This window comes from Cavia porcellus, unplaced genomic scaffold, assembly GCF_034190915.1.
Source record: "Cavia porcellus strain 051 isolate PalLab524CR breed Dunkin Hartley unplaced genomic scaffold, mCavPor4.1 scaffold_18, whole genome shotgun sequence".
In the NCBI taxonomy this organism is placed as follows: Eukaryota; Metazoa; Chordata; class Mammalia; order Rodentia; family Caviidae; genus Cavia; species Cavia porcellus.
The window spans coordinates 54,513,283-54,532,921 of NW_026947501.1; the positions used below are offsets into that span (position 1 = coordinate 54,513,283).

At 39.6% G+C, this 19,639-nt stretch overlaps 1 protein-coding gene across 4 annotated transcripts in view; it reads left to right on the forward strand.

Annotated features, from left to right (window-relative positions):
- Positions 1-19,639, forward strand: part of Anapc1 (anaphase promoting complex subunit 1) — a 72,425-nt gene that overhangs the window by 20,634 nt on the left and 32,152 nt on the right. For 3 of the 4 annotated variants that reach the window (XM_023563001.2, XM_023563003.2, XM_023563002.2), the window contains exons 15-25: positions 1,992-2,132; positions 2,747-2,807; positions 3,948-4,135; positions 6,603-6,677; positions 8,992-9,260; positions 10,678-10,769; positions 12,440-12,645; positions 14,936-15,014; positions 15,405-15,441; positions 15,583-15,653; positions 17,853-18,031. In XM_023563001.2, the coding sequence (XP_023418769.2) occupies positions 1,992-2,132; positions 2,747-2,807; positions 3,948-4,135; positions 6,603-6,677; positions 8,992-9,260; positions 10,678-10,769; positions 12,440-12,645; positions 14,936-15,014; positions 15,405-15,441; positions 15,583-15,653; positions 17,853-18,031 (1,398 nt within the window). The remainder of the gene's footprint in view (positions 1-1,991; positions 2,133-2,746; positions 2,808-3,947; positions 4,136-6,602; positions 6,678-8,991; positions 9,261-10,677; positions 10,770-12,439; positions 12,646-14,935; positions 15,015-15,404; positions 15,442-15,582; positions 15,654-17,852; positions 18,032-19,639) is intronic. The other variant, XM_003465068.5, reaches the window with a different exon arrangement.

The window sequence follows — 19,639 nt, forward strand, 5'->3', positions numbered from 1 at the left end:
ATTTTTCTGAGAAGGTACTAATGTGATCCTGTTTTACAAGAGGATACACTGAAGTACATAGAAGGTACTCATCCAGAGTCATAAAGACATACCACTAGTAAGTGGTAAAACTCCCGATATATTCTTAACGATAGAAAGGATGAGAAAGGTGATTTATTCTGAATGCAGTTGCCAGGGCACTAGAGGCTTTTTGAGGACTGCATTTTCGGATGTCTCATGGTCTAGGTAAGTTTGTCTGGAGGCTGAAGATTGGGAGATTGGTTAGGCTCCCAGGGAGAACTGTGAAGGTGGGGAGGGTCTGAGCTAAGTCCGGATGTGTAGAAATGAGGGAAGTAGTGTGTGAGGCTAGAGAGTGCAGATGACAGCTGACTAGTTGTGTGCGAGGCTGGAATAGGTGCCGTGAGCTCGGGGCTTGGGATTCTGTGAGCACTCTGGGTGGGCGCCTTTGCTTTCTGAGTTAGGGAGCCTAGGGAGAGCAGACTATTTGAGGGACATCAGGGTGCAGACATTCAGGGGTAGGTCAGAGAGGTTGATGCAGCAGCGAGCTGTTCTGCAAGTCAGTGCATGTGCAGAACTTTCAGAAGAGAAGCTGGAGAAGTGTCAGAGGTTCTTATGTGATATGGAAGAATTTCTTTCATAATAAGACTGGTTTCTATATAGATATGGTGGTTCATGCCTCCAATCCTAGCATTGTGGGAAGCTGAGGCAGAAGGAACAAGGAGTGGCAACTCGGTGACTTAGCGAGACCCTGTTTTTTTTTTTTTTTTCGTATTTTTACCGATACCAGGGATTGAACTTACAACCACACGCTTGCAAGACAGGTGCTTATGCCGCTGAGCTAAATCCCCAGCCCCTGAGACCCTATTTCAAAATAATAAAATAATGGTGTGAGCTGTAACTCAGTGTGAGAGTCCTGGGTTCCATGTCAGCATGGCACAAAAGAGAAAAAATGTTTTTTTTTTACTTTTTTAGATTTCTATAAACCTAACAATGCCTACTGTCTATTTTTAGCTGTGAAGTCACAGAAGACACAAGTCTAGGATGCTGGCCAGTGGCTTTCCCATTTCTCTGGCAGGTTGTGCTGCTAGATGTGGAGCTGAATTTTTCTGGTTAACTGTTGGAGTACAAGCTAGACTGTAATAAATAGATCGTAGGCTTGATTGGCTGTCAGTGTTAAGATTCACTTAGAGATGTATTGCAGATTAAATTACAGGAGTAGAAAAAGGATCCATGGTCATGACCAGAGATTTAAGATTAGGTGCTTCTGTAGTTAATAACAGAGGCTGTTTGCCTTTTTTGGTTTCATGTCTGAGTTAGGAACATAATTCTTGTTCTTATAATTTTAAATGATTTGCTTATAGATGAAATGCCTGTAAGTGGTGGTCTCATTTCTCTGCTTTTCAACCCTTTTTGGATGGATTCTAAGCTCCTTGAGTCATGTCTGCCTCCATTATAGTTCATGTCTATAGCCCTGTAGGATTGCCAGAGCTGCTGCTGCTCGCCTTCCTGTTAGCCTCAGCTTCTCTGCATCATCAGCCTGTCCAGCTCTCCCTCCCCCACTCAAACGCAAATCCCAGAGCAGGGAGAGCAGGTCAGAATGTCATCTCCCCTGTCTTGCAGTTAGATCTTGGTCCTTGGGGTCTGGATTGCCTCTGTAGCTGTCAGTCAGATGCTTTCCTATTTTTTTTTTTTCTTTCTTTCTTTTTTTTTTTTTTTGTGCTGGGAATCAAACTCAGGACCTCATGCTTACCTGGCAGGCACAGTGCCACTGACATATAGCCCTGGTAGATACTTTACTATTTAACAGACTTTCGTAGTTGTTTTCTATGAACACCTTGGTCTGCTGCAGGGTAGTTGATAATAGAGCAAAATGACTCTAAATTGTTAGGTGCAGTCATTTGTATAGACCATATACAGAAAAAGGAAAGTTAAGCTTTTTATTCTAATTTCTTCAAAAGGACTTCACTTGTGTTATATTTATAACTTTGCAGGTGGTACTGTTGTCCCCAGTTCCAGAACTGAGGGATTCTTCAAAACTTCATGAGTCTCTCTATAATGAAGATTGCACTTTCCAACAGTTTGGAACTTACATTCATTCTATCAGAGACCCCGTTCATAACAGGGTAACTCTAGTAAGTATCTCTCTTAAAAGACTAGGTAGTTTTCTAAGAAATATGAGTGACATTTCAAATTTGTCATGATGTAGAATTCTGTCTGAAAAATGAAAGAAATTCTCATGATTTTAAAATGTATTATGTTATTTTTCGTACTTACTATTAAGTAATTCTGCTTAAGTTTGCTGAAGTTTCTTGTTAAAAATTTATTGAAAACAAGTATATTCTAGCAGTTGAATTGCATATTGCTATGATTTTTGTCCTTTCATTGAAACTAGGTCACTTTTGATGATAGTAACTTTTACTGTTTGCATAAAAATTAGTTTTTATGGGCTGAGGAAATAGCTCAGCAGCATAAGTGCCTGCCTGGCAAGTGTGAGGTTGTGAATTTGATCCTAAGTACCAAAAAAAAAAAAAAAAGGTTTTTATTATTACCATACTGGAATTTTTAGAAATCTATTACAAGTAAGCACCTTTTTAAGAGTACATTTCTGTTTGAAAAAATAATTTTGACTTATTTTACTGAATTTTGCATTGACAGTGTTGTAAAGCACCATCTGTTTTTAAGACATTCCAAGGCTTAGAATTCTCAAGTTTTTTTTTACCATTTCTTGTTCCATTTTTTTCTCTAGGAACTGAGTAATGGCACCATGGTTAGGATCACTATTCCTGAAATTGCCACTTCTGAATTAGGTATGGCTGAGAGTGAGCTTCGACTTTGTGTTCTCAGTTTGAGTTATGAGGTTAGGAGTCATTGCTGATTTGTATGAATAGTTGGGATTCTAAAGGTTATTTTGCTTTTGTCGAAGCCAGTGGATCAGGTTTTCATTTTGTGGAGAAGCTGTAAGTAGCTGGGGCATGCTTGGCCCTGTGCTGCATGTGCCCAGAGGCTGAAGCACAGTGGGAAGGGGATGCTTATTCTGTTTCTCTGAGGCGCTTGTTTTGAGACAAGGTCTTATTTTTTTGCCTTGTCTGTCTTTGAGCTTCTGTGATCCAGTGACCCTCTGTCTCATCCTAAGTAGGGAGGCTATAGGTGTGGGCCACTGCACCCTGCTCCTTTGGGCTTCTTAGGATGAGACATATAGTACCATACAGTGAGATTACATATAGGGGCATGCCTCTCCCAAGAAAACCTGTGGAATAGGAAGCCTAAGCAACTAAAATATGTCTTAGCATATTTAATGATGTTTTTCATCCTAAAAGAAATTTCTGAATTTTTAGGTAAATTGAAAAATTAATATAATTATATTGATTGAATACCAGTTATTGTAGTCAAAATGCAACCACAGATATTTTTAGAAATAACTAGTGTCTGCTTGCATTATAACTGAAGTGTGTTTTAGAAGGTAGCAGAGAGTGTTTCTGGTTGTAGAAAGGCAAACGAAAAAGAGTTGAACTTGTCAACAAATATAAGAATGCTTCTAAGTAAAAGTTCAGATGGATGTTTTTCAGAGTGACCTTTATTATCCAAACCAGGACATTTTTGCGCCAAAGGGCAAGCAGTTACTAATTGTTGGGGCAGTTGATGTGAATCAGAATTATCTCAGGTGAACTGCACTATTTGCGTACTTATTTCTGATTCAAAAGCCAGCTGCCCTCAGCGTTCTTGCAAGCTCTGTTTAATTCAATATCTAGTTCACACGTCCAGTGCTTGATTGGGTGATCTCTGCATTGGTTCACTGGTTCTTTAATGAAAATTCTCTTTTCATAGTAATTGTCTTGTGCATAGTAGTAATTTTTTTGTGCAGTAATAATACAAAAACTTTATTATTAAAAGGGGAAAAGAAATGAATGCATATGAAGCATATTAAAATTAATCTTTGCTTTTGCTAGTACAAACATGTTTACAAGCAATTAAGTTTATCCTGCCAAAGGAAATAGCAGTTCAGATGCTTGTGAAGTGGTACAATGTCCACAGTGCTCCAGGAGGACCCGGTTACCACTCAGAGTGGAGTTTGTTTGTGATTTGCCTCATGAATATGATGGGTTATAACACAGACCGCTTAGCATGGACCCGAAACGTAAGTAAATAGTTGTTTTCATCATGAATTATCTTTTTATCAATGTAATGTTTGTTCTGTTGATAATACAGCTCTTGAGTATGTAAAAAAGAAATTTAATAATAGGTATATTTTATTCAAAATATTAAAGTAATACCAGAGTTTATGGTATTTGTATGTCATTTCATACAACATTTTACTAGTAATTATATTTTTGAATCTTCTACAGCACATTTGACTATTTCTCATTTTATCTTTGTAAAATGACCTAAAGTTATGCTGGGATTAATGGTAGTTGTGGTTTTGTTGAGAAAGAAACTGAGTCACTGATCATAGAATTGCGATTTGGTCCAAACTGAGACTGGATTCTGTCTTCTGACTCAGGACTTAACGTTCTTTTCTGCAGACAAGGCCCATCTCTTTGTATACATTTTGCTTGGTAGGTGAGGAGGCAGGCTTGATTCTAGGGGAATTTAAAGAGGCAGCCCAAGTTACCTGTCCTGCCAGTGGTGTAAAACCGTATCCTTCACCGTCTGCCCCCAGAACAGTTCTTGCAGAGCCTTCACAGAGTATTTACGAAGTAGGCAGTGTGAGGTCTTCAGTCTTATGAGTTCCTCTGGCTCTGGAGATTACCTCCAGGGCAGCCTTGCTGGGTCACTCTGAACAAGTCATTCTAAGAACACTCTTATTCTTTGTCCAGGCAGCTCAGCTGTCCTGTACCTGCTGGTGCATTTTAGTCTCGTGCTAGCAAAGCCGTCTTTGAGAGTCAGTCTTCTTTATGAAGGTGTATGTGCTTACTGAGGAAGATTTATACAATTGAGTAATTAAGGAGAAAATAATTATACTATTGTACTTAGAAGTAACTACCCTAAACATTTTTGATGTTGCCTTTTAAATAAAAATATCAATGGAAAGTTCCCGTGTCAGTAAAATTTGTTTAAAGAAAACTTTACTTTGTTAGAATTTAGTTTTTTTTGTCTTTTTCCTTTTCATCGGTACACTAACCAACAGTAACTGCACATTGTCAAGTTTTTCTTATGAATGATTTTTGAACATCCTTTTTCAAATAAACCTTTAACTCCCTCCATATCCACGCAGAATTGTACAGCCTCTTATTTGCTGTTAGTATACTTTACTTAATTATTTTGTTTGCGTATCCGTCTTCCTCCCTACTGGATGATATCTTAGCAAGGCAAGGAGTTTTGTTTGGCCTCATTCACCATTGTCTCCCAGGACCTATGGACAGGCTGGGCATGGGGTCTGCTCAGTGACCTCTGAGGAGTGACACCCTGGACACTGTGTTGGAGAGTCCGTGCCTGTCTTGGCATGCGAAAGACTTGCCCTCCGCAGTTCACATGGCAGAAGTCTTAACTCGGGGAACAGGGACAGTTTTTTCTTAAACAGTTGCAGTAAAGTGGCCTGCCACATCCCCGGTATTTTCATACTTTATTACATAGGAAAACATTAAACCTTATATATAGAAGGAGGATTTCTAGATGGCAAAGAAGAACACTTCAGCTTTTTGTTGTTTTTATGTAGCTTTTGCCACTGGAGGCAGATCAGTGTGCCCACTGTATGGCAGAGAGTGATTCCCTCTTATGTTTCTGTGCTGTGGGGAGCACTCAGCACCCACCGCTGCTACTTCTGTAGAGAAGGACATGCATGGCACGCTGCCCCAGGAGTACTGATTGTATGACAGTCGAAAATGGCAGTGCTGGACCTGTGGCACAGGTGCTGCAACAGGCTTTTCTCTATCACTGAGAGCTCTCTAGGACTGGCCATCACTTGTCTGAAGGAAGGAGGAAGAAACCTGACTTATTTAAGAGAACCAGGGCCTCACTGTATTTCCTGAGCTAGTCTCTGTCTCTTGGGCTCAAGCAGCCCTCCCCTCGGCCTCCTGAGTAGCGAGGGCCAGGGCCGCTGCCACTGTGCCTGCCCAAAATTGAGTTCCTAAGGCCGAGGTCTGTTTGCATTTATTTGCAGGATCGTATAGTTAAACCCTTGCTGTCTATCTTCTGTTACCGTCAAGGGTGTGGCGGAAATGGACCTCATTTCAAATAGTTTTCATTTTGCTGGGTCCACATTTACCCCCTTTCTGTTTTCATTTACGTAGTGTACAGAGTGCGACATTTCTGCCAGTGAGCTGTGATAATTTCAGTATTTCTTTGTTCTGGATGTGCCTGAAGGTTCTTGTCCTGAGAAGATGCGATCCGGTCTGTCATGCAAGCTGGAGCGCAAAGAGAATGACCATTGCAGTGCCTGTGAGCACAGGCGCCGTAAGGGGTGCTTCACCTTTATGGTCGAATTTCATCTTCATGATGACCTAGAAGAAAGATTTATACCGTGAATTTTTGGTTGGAAAAAATAAGTTTTGATGGCTTTCTTCAGTTTCTATAATTAGCAGAACTGATTTCTGGATCCTTTTAATTTGATTAAATGAGAGTAATAAATGTATGATTTTGCCTTTTCTTTTGGGGTTATTTTCCAGTTTGACTTTGAAGGATCACTTTCTCCTGTCATTGCTCCCAAAAAAGCAAGGCCTTCTGAGACTGGATCTGATGATGTAAGCATTGTTATTTCTTGCCAATAGAAATTAATTTATGGATACTTGTACTGGTCTCCCACATCTGTGGTTTGCTATCAGTTTGTCTCTTGCCAACACCTTTTGCTTTTTTTAAAATTTATTTTAATATTGAGCAACAGTTATTTTGAATGGTAGAAGCTGTTATGCTTTGTAAGGCCATCAGTTCACTTATGTTGTAATCGTCATCTAAAATGACCGTCAGCTTCATTCAGCACAGTGTTGTAGAGACTCATCCCTGTCCTTAGGTGCAGCTCTTCCTTTGCGTTGCTGTGTGTGAGTGCCCCATTGTTTATTTATCCATTCTGTTGCTGGCGGCTGTCTCAGCTGTTTCCATTTCTGACTCTGCACTATGGCAGTGCTCCTGACATTTGGTAACAAGTCATTGTGGCCGTAACTGTTTTATTTCTGTTGGTTAAATATTTACCAGTGAAGTTGGGCTGCTGCTGGTTTGCAGACGAGCTGTATTGTATCACCCTCTGAGCAGTAATGTTTGGGAGCTCCTCTCATTCTACAGCTTTCCCAAGGCTTGCTGATGTCTGTCTTTTTCATTTTGACCATTTGAATGTGTGAAATAGTTTTTCTTAGTGGTTTTCATTTACCTTTCCTTGATGCCCAATGCTGTTAAGCACTTTTTCTTGTGCTTTTAGCTATTTCTGTAACTTCATCTAATTTTTAGACGGATTTTAAAAATATTTATTGAGGTATAGGAGCTCCATATATATTCTAGACATGAATTTTTTGTTGTATACATGTATTGAGAATAGTTTCTCTTTTGAAATGCCCATGGAACATTCATTTTTATGTATTATTGTTGTTAGTATTTTATTGTGATGCTGGGGGCAATCCCAGGACTTCATACATGGTAGACAAGTGCTCGACCACTGATCCATACATACGTACCGTTAATTTAGTTGCACATATTTATGGAATTCAGTGTTATAATTCCATGTGTGTATATATTATGTAGTGAGTAACATGTTCATCTATTTAAACTTAAAAAAGTTTTTTTTAAATTAATGTGTAATAATTATACATATTTAAGAGTGTGTGATGTATATATGTGTATACATATATACATTTGTGTGTGTGTATATATGTGTATATATATATATATATATATATAGAGAGAGAGAGAGAGAGAGAGAGAGAAAGCAACAGAGAGAGAGGAAAGAAAAATATAAACTGATTAGTGTTTTAACATGTGGCTTAACAGTGCCTTTTGATGAGCAGACATTTTTATTTTGTTTATTATATATATATATATATATATATTTTTTTTTTTTTTTTTTTTTTTTTTTTTTGTGGTACCAAGGATTGAACTCACGACCTCACACTTGCCAGGCAGGCGCTTATGCCGCTGAGCTAAATCCCTGGCCCTATCAGGTTGTTTTTTATGGTTCATTCTTTCTGTAGTTTTTTTTTTTTTTGACACAGGGTTTATAGTTCAGGCTGACTGTGAACTCTCTTATGAAACCAAACTGGCCTCAAACTTGCAACAGTCCTCTGCCTCAGCCTCCCAAGTGCTAGGATCTGAGGCGAGCCCCACCACACCCAGCTTCTTTCTTTATCTGATCCAAGAGTTAGTTACAATAGCACATTGTATTAAGTTTTACAAGAACACTAGTAAATTTGAAAGTCTAGAAATAGCACAAACCGTATTCTGTGAACATAATATAATGAATCACAAGTGGAAATCAATAGACCATCATCACATCCTTTGAACAATGAATAATCAAAAAGTAGCAGTTGGAAATGTAGTGCAGATCAGTCTGAATATGAAATTTTTAAGTTGACTATTAGGTTATAGGACTAGCCCCAACATCTTGGAATATGGAAAGATGAGTGGAATACCAGTCACAGAAGGATAGACCTTCCCTCTTACCAAAACACACTTCAGTGCTGGTCACTAAGCCTGCCCAGCTACACTTCCCGCCTTCCCCACTGTTGACTTTTGGCTTCATAAGAAAGGCACCAGAGAATCTTAACTTTTCTCTCTCAATTCATTCCTAATACAGTACTTGGGTTCTTCTATAAGTCCTCTGTCTGAAAGAGCATGACTAGGTTTTTTCAAAGGGTTTTTGAATGTGGCATATCTTAAGCCTCATGACTGGCATCTGGAAACTGCTAAGCTATTTTGTAATTGTTTATTCTTTAAATTTTTTTTTCCCATATTCACAGATTGGCTTTGTGTTAAAATGGGACTGGAGTTTTAAGGGAATTTGGTTTTCTTTGTTAAGGATGCATCATAAGATAGGGTTATATAGACAATTAACATCCTTTTTATTCTTCTCAGGACTGGGAATATTTACTAAATTCAGACTACCACCAGAATGTTGAATCTCATCTTTTGAATAGATCTTTATGTTTGAGTTCTTTGGAAGTTTCAAGGGTGAAGGATGAAGACTTCTCACAGAATCTCAGTCTGGATTCTTCTACTCTTCTCTTTACTCATATACCCGCAATATTTTTTGTTCTTCACCTTGTCTACGAGGAGCTGAAGTTGAATACTCTAATGGGAGAAGGAATCCGTTCACTTGTTGACCTTCTTGTTCAGTTGGCAAGGTAAATACTGTCTGTGTGCCAGCACCTGCTGCGTGGCTCCTCTGTGGCTTGTTTTCCATGTTACCATAAGATTCTGAAATCTGCCTTCTCAGGTAAGCAGAGCATTTTCTAGAAGTCTCAGAACTAACTTGAAGATACCAGAGGACCCCCCTACCCCAATATGTTGAGGTTTTAGTCTTAAGATGAGTGGAAAGTGAAAAAAATGAGGCTGACCTGCTCAGCACTGTTTTAATAAAGAGATTGGCTACCCTGTAGGAGATGTTTTATAATAACGTCTGCTGTTTCACAAAACTCGCGTTCATGTAGTGCTTTACTGTTACCACAGTCTTATCACATGTCTGCGGAGGCGCCTGGTCTGAGTTGTTTCTGAGAACAGGAGTGGTGTCTGTCAATGGCGGCTCTTTTGCTATGCTTTGTCTGCTGTAGTCTGTAGTTGCCCCTGTCTTTTCAGGTGCTCAGAGTGATGCACAGCATGAGAGCTGGCCTCACAGTTGTCTTTAGCTGTTTGCAAGGTGCTGAGCTCCTTGTCTTTGGCTGTTAGTTCCAAAAGGTCATAGTAAGTGTTGTCAGAGCCTTTGTGACTCTTGGTGATAATGAAGTGAAATTTGATATTTTAACTTCTGAGTTAAAAATTATAGCACATTTTCTGATTTCCGCGCTGTTTCTTGAAATCCTGAAATTTGAAATTTCTTTTTGAGACATAGCAGGTTTTTTTTTGAGACAGGGTCTTGCTGTGTAGTATAGGCTGATGTAGTAGTACTTGTAGTAGTATTTGATGTAGTGTAGTATACTTGCTTATGTAGTCCAGGCTGGCTTCCAACTCAGTGACTTGCCTGCCTCAGCCTCCCAAATGCTGGAGTAACGGGCATCCATTACCACACCTAGCTTAATTTTTGGGGGGAGTTGGGGGGAGCAGGGTCTCACTGTGTAGCCCAGGCTAGCCTAGATGGACAAGGCAATTGTAACTGGTGGTCCGTTCTACTTAATGACAAATCGGTACTCTCACAAAAATTACTTTGTAACTAATTTCCAAACTATTTTATGGCTTTCTGCAATAAGTAGCATTTGTATAATGCTGTTCATTTTCTGGGGTCTTATCCAGATGCTAATTTATCTTCAAAACTTTATACAGAGGTTTATAGAAATGACTGTGAAGATCATGAATAATAGAGGAGGAGCTGGAACACAGTGCCCTTTCTGTAGATTTACCTCAATGAAATTTATCTAGTAAAAGGAATCTGGGTGGCCTTTGTTATACCCGGCCCACTATAAAGGCAAGAAATACAGTGAAGAGATTCTAGATTTGATTATCTTCTACCTCCTTACCATATTTTCTGAATTAGTTTAACTGCTGAATCCTAACTGTGATGTGGGGAATGCATAATACCTTTTATTAAATTTGTTCTCAATTCTTTAGGGACTTACACTTGGGGCCTTACGTAGACCATTACTACAGAGACTATCCAACACTTGTCAGAACTACTGGCCAAGTGTGCACAATTGATCAAGGTAAGTGTGCCATTGAAGATTTTCTGAATAGTGTAGTGATGTTGTATTTGCTTGTGTCTCTCTCAGTGAATAGCAGATGTGTTTCCTACCATTGTTCAGGGGCAGTGTCTTTTCACCAGTTAGATTTTGGTTAATAGTGGTTTTTCCTTGGCTTGTAATCAGCTATAACTTCCTCAGCATGCAGGGAAAGCTTTACCATCCCTAAGGTTCTGGCTTGGAAAACTCAACGAGAGCTTCCAGGGGCAAGGGATACTTTAACCTAGACCTGTGCTGTCCAGGTAGGAGCCTTAGCCATTGTTCTTGAAAGTAAAATATTCAGGATCTAAAGCCCAATTCCTCATCACCTGCCATGGCCGACAAATGGATGTCTCTGGACAATATCATTAAGCTGAATTGGAGCCGGCAGGGTGGCCATAGGTGGGAGCGTGAGTCGGTGGGACTGGCTCCCAGGGTGGCTGTGTTGGTGGGTGGGGGCTGCAGGCCTATGTGGAATTGACCGGCCACCCACAGTGGAGACAGCGGCCAGAGGGCGGCAGGAGCACCCTGGCAGGTGTTGCCCAGTGGGAGGCAGCTAGCAGGCATCCTGCAGCAGCCAGAGCAACCTCCCTAAAGTGGCAGCATGACCTCATCGGCAGCCAGCGCGGTGATGGGTGTCAGACCTGGGCTTGGAGCAGCAGGCACAGGTATTCAGGAGCTCTGCTGAATTTGGAACCTTGAGGAAGGCGACTGCACTGGGACTGCTCTGGCCGGAGTTTGGGAGCAGCAGATGTGCACTTTGAACAGGAGGCAGATCCTGAAGGCTGTGAAACACGGAGTCCCACGAACATGAGCTTTTGATGTCCCAGACTGAAACACGATGAAGACCTACACCGCGTAGACAGAGGTGGCTTCTGGAGGTTTCCGCCATGGTGGTCGCACCCAGAGAGGGACCTGCAGAGGCACATGGGGAAGAGGCAGAGACACTGGCAGGAAGGCAGAGCAGCAGTTCCTGCGGAGGAGCTGGACACACAGCTGGATGCCTGTTGTACAAGGACCGACCCTCGCTTAGCGGCCGATCTGTGTAGCGAGGACCTGGGGTTTATGCTGTTCTCTGTGAGGAGGGGCAGGGACTGGGCTGTGTGACTGGGGATGGCTTCATTTCTTCTGGGTTTTAAAATAGGATTTAAAAACTCAGGAAAAGGTTTTTATTCTTTTATTTTCTTTCATTCATTCTTTCTTTTTTGAGTTCTGAAACAGATCTATTTTGTATCAGGTTATTTTTAGAATAAATTTTAATGGTTGCTGTTGTGGAAAAAGTGGTATTTTCATGTTTCCCGTAGTAACATGGAAATGTGTATAGAAAAAAGAATTCAGCTCCTCAGTCTCAACTAACCAGCGTGCTCTAAAGGGACTCAGCTGGGGCATAGTTCAGCACTGAATCTTCTGTTTTCTTACCTGTGGAATTAGGGGATTTTTTTTTTTTCAGATTCTTTATATATTTTGGGCATAAGAATTTGCTAAATTTCCATCCAGAGTAGGATAAAGTAGAAGTTATTTAACTTTATATATAATGATATAGTCAGTTATTTGCTGTGGCGGAGTACAAAGCATTTTGGAGAGGGAATATAGGATAACAGAGGAGTGTTACTCTGTTTTAAAATGACAGGCACTATTGGTCATCTTCTCTTTAGAACAGTATTGTTTTGATGGATTCCGGGAACTTCTTAAACATTGGTCTAATTTTGAAGGTCAAACAGGATTTATGCATCACCCGTCCTTCTTCACTTCTGAGCCGCCGAGTGTCGCCCAGTGGGTGAGTGCCTGTCTGAAGGGGGAAGCAATGCCGCCCTACCCTTATCTGCCTGGCATCTGTGAGCGAAGCAGACTCGTAGTCCTGGTATGTGTGAGGGGTGTTCCTGTCTGGTTTCCTTTTTCTTTTAAAGTTCTTTTAAAGTTTTTCTTCCTGTGTATGGTTCTGTGACTTTCACCAGATACACAGATTCCCCTGGCCACCGTCATAGTTAGGGTGTATGATTCTGAGATGGGCTGATGTTGTCACTAACAGTTCATTGCATTCTGTTGCTGATTTGCTGTCCATCGTGCAGGATGTGCCACAGTTGGTTTATCCATTCAGGATGCTGAGGTTGGTTACAGCTGTTACCAATTTCAGCAGTTGCTGTAGACATTCATCTCCGTGGTGCTGTGTGAGCAGAAGTTTTTCATTTCTGTAGGGTAGATAGCTAGGATTAGAATCGGTAGGCATATTGTAAGTGTATACTTAGTGTTCCGAAACTGTCAATTGTTTTCCAGAATGTCTCTTTATTACACATTTTCACTAGCATATTGAAGAGAGTGTTTCTTTGAATTTTTGTATTTGTCTACTCACGTCTTTTGACTATTTTTGAATTGTGGTTATTTATTTGTTTAGGAGGTTATGTATTCTATATATTAAGACTTATCAGACACATGGTTTGCAAATGTTTCCTCCCATTCTATACGTTGTCCTTTTATAAATGTTTCTCTGAATTGGCTTCAGTGCCCAGCCTACCTGCCTGAGCTCTCTTCTTTTAGTTTTTAATACTCTCAATATTCCTCCATAACCTGCTGGCTCACAGACGTATTTACAAAAATAATAAAATATATCCGCAGAGGTCCTTTTGATTTTGTCATGGTCTTTTATTTATTTCTTAATTTGCAGTGCTAGAGACAATCCCCAGTGCCTCAGGCATGCTAAGCAAGTGCTCCGCCCCTGAGCTATACCAGCCCTGGCCGTGGATTTTATTGGGTTTAATTTGTTTGTTGTTTGATGTTTGGCTGTTGAGATATTTGCAGCAATCTGACCCAGACCTTTCTAGCTCTAATGGATCCTCACTAATGAGTCTGTGTTTGCCTCAGTGGAGGTGGCGTTGCCTGTTTACCATCTGTTAAAATGCAGAGGGCAAAGGAAGAAAGTGATCTTTTATTAGGGACTGTTGTCTTCAAGGAACTTAATGTTTTCCCAAGTATTAAAAAGACCTGATTTATGTCTTATTGCTGTGAAACTTTTGAGTAAAGTGATTTTCAGATTAAAAAAAAATCAAGATAAGAAGTATGCTTTTATTTTTGTTGTATGCTTAGAATTTTAAACTTTTAGAGACTTTTTCTTTGCCTTATCTTTGTTGTTTTCTTTTTTTTTTTTTCTCCTCAAAATAGATACTCCTGTAGCTCTTTGGGGTTTACAGTGAAGGCATGGAAATACTTGCTGACTAAGAGATTTTTTGATAAAAATATTTTAATGCCTCCCATTTCCTAAGTGGATTTGAAGTTATTAACACTTTGCAGATATGTATGTAGTAATGTGGCAACTGGGCAGTACAGTGAAAACCTTTTTTTTTTTTTGGTGAGCAGAAGACTCTGTTTCCAAGAATTATCTTCCTCTAGTGGATGACTGTTGTTGGCATTTCTTATTCCTGTTTGTAAGTAAACAGGTCCTGAATGAGACACATCTGGATACCTGTTGGAGTATTAGATACCTGCTAGGATAACTAAGAACAAGTTTGGGTGAGGATGTAGAGCACTGGAAGCTCTCATACATTGCTAGTCGGGCTGCATAAACAGTTCAACACCTTGGGAAGCTGTTTGACAGCTTCGTGTAAAGTTTAACATACAGTTACTATGAAACAAAGGAGAGTCTACTTTTGGATATTTACCTGTGAGAAATTAAAACATATGTCTACACAAAGCTTTGGGTGCAATACACAAGTTTTCTGTAAAGTGGAAATAGTCCAAATGCGCATTGCTTTTTGAAAAGATAGCCTTTGGCACATCTGTGTAATGGAATACTACTCAGCGCTAATAGGAACAGACCACACTGATAAATGCAGTAACAGAGCTGAGCCTCAGGGCGTCATGCCACCTTACAGAAGCAGGTCATTTGACCCCATGTTTATAACACTGTGGGACAGAACAGCTCGGGAGCAGGAAAGCATGAACTGTTTCCAGTGGTGAGTGTGGGAGGAGGGCATGGATAACAGAGGGCACGAGGGAACCTCCGGAGTAGTACATGTATCTATTGCCAGTGTGATCATGGTTCCCTCATTGGATGCTGTTTGTCCAAGTTCCTAGAGCTGAGTATTTCTATGTTGTGATTTTTAAAAAAATTTATATCTTGATTTAAAAAAAATAATACTCACTTTCTCTTTATACAGAGTATTGCCCTCTACATCCTTGGTGACGAGAGCTCCATTTCTGATGATTCCTCAAAATATTTATCTAAAATAACTATAGGTATGTTGGTATGTTAGGCCTCCCCAAACAAAATTTTATACTTGTCAGTATCAGAACTGAAATAAGAAAATTAAAACAGTCACAGTTCTTTGTGTTAGAGTCATGTCTTACCTTGTAATTTAGGGCTGTTATAATCTACAGTCTAGTAGAACTAGTTTTCAGATAAAAGTATTATATGAAATAAAACAAATCTTGTATTTTCCTTGTAGCTACAAAGAACTGTGTTAGCTTCAAGGAAATTATTGTACTATCCAGATTGTGGCTTTGATGCTTATTTTATTATTTTTTAGGAATTGTTGATTAATGAATTCTTGTTTCCAAATGTCCTCTATGTGATGCATGTTTTCTTTGCCAGGATGTCTGTTACAGTTTCATTTTCTTGCCTTTTAGTCCCACAAAAGGCACAAGCAGAACAAGAAGAAAACAGGTGACTTCATTTAGATTATGCTTTTATACCTAAAATTTAAAATAATATTTGTTTTACTGAGTATTGATTGTATTTATTGTTTGACTGTATATTCATTGTGTTACTGTTTTGTTAATACCTCCGTGTCCCATTCTCTTACAGGCTTAGCTTGCGACATTCTACCTCAGTTTCTAGCCTCGCTGAAAGATTAGTTGTCTGGATGACCAGTGTAGGTAAGATCTTCTTTGCGCTGTGTTTGTTTGGGGTTTTTCCGTGTCTCCTCTCACTAGCTCGGGTTGCAGCACATACTGACTGTGTGCCTGCAGCCTCAGGGTCAGCTCGAGGCTTGCTGCCTCTCAATCCTTTGCTTTGTACTTGCGCTTTCCCTCCACTCTCAGCCGCTCCCTCCTCTCCAGAGGCCCTTCCTGTTCATTTGCAAAAGGTCTGTCTCTGTTTTCTGCCTTTTATTTAGCTCTTTAAATTATTTATACTGTGGGTTTCTCAAATAAGTGAAAGCATGTGACATTTACATTTTTGTGGCTGGTTTGTTTCACTAAACTTTATGGTCTCGGCATGCATCGTTTTCCTACTGGTGACTCAGGTGTGTCCTGTTTTACGTCCCAGTAGTCTCCACTGTGTGTATATACATTTTCTTTATCCATTCTTTGTTAATGGGCCCACAGGCCTCTTCCAGGCTTTGCCTGTGGTGAGTTGTGCCGCTCTGTAAACATGACTGTGCCTGTGTCACTGTGGTTCAATGTCTTTACTTCTTTGGGAAGATCTCTAGAGGAGGAATAACTGAGTCAAATGGAATTTCTATTTTTAGTTTTTAAGGACTCTGTGTATTGATTTATGTATAGAAGCTGTACTAATTTACACTTCTACCAATAATGTTGAATAATACGGAAGAATTTTTTCCCCCTTTGAGGACTTGCCAGAATCTGTTACTTTTTGAGTTCTTGATGATAGCCCTTCTTTCTGGAGTAAGATGAAGTCTCAGTGTTATTTTGATTTGCATTTATACACATGTGCATGTGAAAGTAATGAGGATTTTTAATGAATATTTTATGTTTCTGAATTTTTACCTAAACAATGTTTTAAATGAAGTTTTTTTTTGTTTTTTTTCTTTTTGTGAGACAGGGTCTTGCTGTGCAGTTCAGGCTGGCCCTGAGCTCACTTTGTAGCCCAGGCTGGTCTCAAACTCACAAGGATCCTCCTGCCTCAGCCTCCCGAGTGTTGGGATTACAGGAGTGCGCCATCATGCTTGGTTTTTAAATGACATTCTTTATAGTTCTTTTTTGTATGTCACTTTAAAGTAACAGTAATTACATGGTGGTACCTACAGGACACTTATGCCAAAAAACATTGGCTGAGTGACCAGGTGTCACAGCTGTAATCCCTGCACTCAGAGACTGAGATAGGAAGATGTCATGAGAGTAAGGCCATCGGGCTACGTAGTGAGACCCTGCCTTACAAAAATAAGAAAACAAAAACGAAAATGTTGGATGAGTTCAGTCCACCTATGTATAATTTAATATTTACTAAAAGTGTTTTTCTCATATAAGGAACCTTTTTTTTGCCTCAGTCATTTTTGTATAGTACAGATAATGCATAATTTTGTAAAATTTTAAAGATTGTTACAAGAAAAATACATTTGAGTTAGTCTGAGTTAGTCAAATGAAATGTTGTTCATATAAAAGAATGTATAGAATACATTTATTCAGTATATGGAGCAGAGGCAAAAGTGAATGTCGCCGCGCTGGCCTCCCACCTTCAGGAACAGCACTTAGCAGCGAGGCCGAAGGCCCGGGTGTCTGTCGAGGACGGTGCCTCCTGCTCGCCGCAGCTCCACCTCCACTGTGTTACCTTCGTCTTGTTTTTTCCTCACCGGTCTGCATGCTCTCTGCATGTTGCTTAGTAGTGCATATTTTTGAATTCCATGTAAATATGTAACTATAAACATGTATTCTTCTTACCTTCAGTCAGTGTCATTTTTAAAGACCCATGTGGACTCATATAACAGTAGCAATAGGTCATTCTACTGAAAACAGACCACGAGACTCGTCCCCTTTACTCTCTCTCCTTTGCTATATGACTGGCTTTAGTAATTGTCAAGCCAATATGAAATTAGATTTGCCAGTGTTTTTATTTCACATTTCTCTGATGATGCATTAGGCAGAGAATCTTTTCATATGAATATTGACACTTATATTTCCTTTCCTGGGAAATACCTTTGGTCCTTTGTGTTTGCCTATTGGATTGTCCTTTCAGATTGTGTAGTTTTTAGAGATCTTATATATGAATCCCTGCTGTCAACCGTTAGTGTAGTAAGATGAATAAAATGCATCTTACTGATTCACTAATCAGTCGGAGGGTAGTTGGGGAAGTAACAAGTCTAAGTGAAAATTATTCTTCACTCCTTTCACCTCAAGGATTCACTTTAAGAGATTTGGAAACTCTTCCGTTTGGAATTGCTCTTCCCATCAGAGATGCCATTTATCATTGCCGAGAGCAGCCTGCCTCAGACTGGCCGGAAGCTGTCTGCCTCTTGATTGGACGGCAGGATCTTTCTAAGCAGGCCTGCGAAGGGAATTTACCCAGAGGGAAATCTGTGAGTATCAGCAGAGAAACTTGGAGTTGTCAACCTAAAAAAAAATCAAAGTGGTTCTTCATTTTCCTTTACAATTTTTTGCCACTATGCACACCAGTTTGTCTTTTATCTCATGTGATAGATGGGGTTTATAAGTGAATGTATCTTATTAATTATAAATTGAACATTGGAGCATGCTTGTGACTGCTCTGTCCTGTATGGACTTTTCTTTGCCTTGAATCAGTGCAGGTGCTGGGTCAGGTGGGTGACAGCTGTGACTGTTGTCCTGTTTGTTCCCACGGTAGTAATTAGCAACTTTATGATTATTACATAGGAGAATAACACTGGACCCTGAATTTAGACAGTTAATATATAACTTTTCTGTCATCTTTTTCGATGTGTTAAATTTCTTGAATTTAGCTTTTTCAATGGGTTTAAATATTTGTTTAATCACATGAAACCGAGCTGCCCCACAAAATAATTTTTTCATTAGAGTTGTGTAAAAGCTGTTTTAGATTGTCTCTCATGAAACATCTTTAAATCTGTTTAAAAATGGTTTTTAAGCTGGGGATTTAGCTCAGTGGCATAAGTGCCTGCCTGGCAAGTGCAAGGTCGTGAGTTCAATCCCCTGTACTCCAAAAAAGAAAACAACAACAACAGAAAAAGCCAGAAAGACAGAATGGTTTTTAAGAAGCCTCGAAATAGGGTGACGTTTCATTACTTTTCATTTATTTCTTTTATATAATCAGTATTTCTGAAAACTTACAACTGAAATTTGTGGGTAGCTGTGGTTGAACATAAGTGATTGACTACATCAAGATAGCTAGCAGACAGGATACTGAATATTCACAACACAATGAAATGATAGATACATGGGGTCAAATATATGCTAATTACCCTGATCAGATCATTACACAAATCTCCATCCTACTGTACCCTCAAAACATACATAATTATACATCAATTAAAAATTTGCGCTGGGGATTTAGCTTAGCAGCATAAGCGCCTACCTGGCAAGCAGGAGGTTGTGAGTTCGATCCCCTGTACCAAAAAAAAAAAAAAAAATTTAAAAATTGTGTTGGAAGTGTAGCTCAGTGGTAGAGCATTTGCTTAACATGCACACAACTCTGGATTTAATTCCCAGCATTGCTAAATAATAAATACAAATTTTTAAAACTTTTAGAACGTTTTTATAAACGTTCTGAAAGTTCATTGAGGACGATTTGGGAGTGATGCTTCTTTCCCTGGTGATTCTTGTACTTTGTTCGTGTCTCTGAGAAAATAATAGCAGTTTGGCTCATTTCTTTCTTTTCCTTGGGCTGTCACAGAGTAATCAGATTATAGCTTTTAATAAATCCCATTAGGCCTTGGGCTGTTAATGTATCTTCAGGGCCCATAGCAAAGCTTCATCTGGCTTTATAGTTGCTAACAGGATGTGGGCCACAGGGTTCCACAGGGACCCACTGTCCAGCAGGGGCCCAGTACATCTGTTGAATCTGCATCGTCATGACAACTCTTAGTTGAACTACTGTTTTTTGTGTTTTAAATTAAAAAACAAACAAACAATCTTTTTGCTAATAATATCTTTCCTAAACTAAGAAAAGCCTGTAGCATTTAGATTTTTTTGTA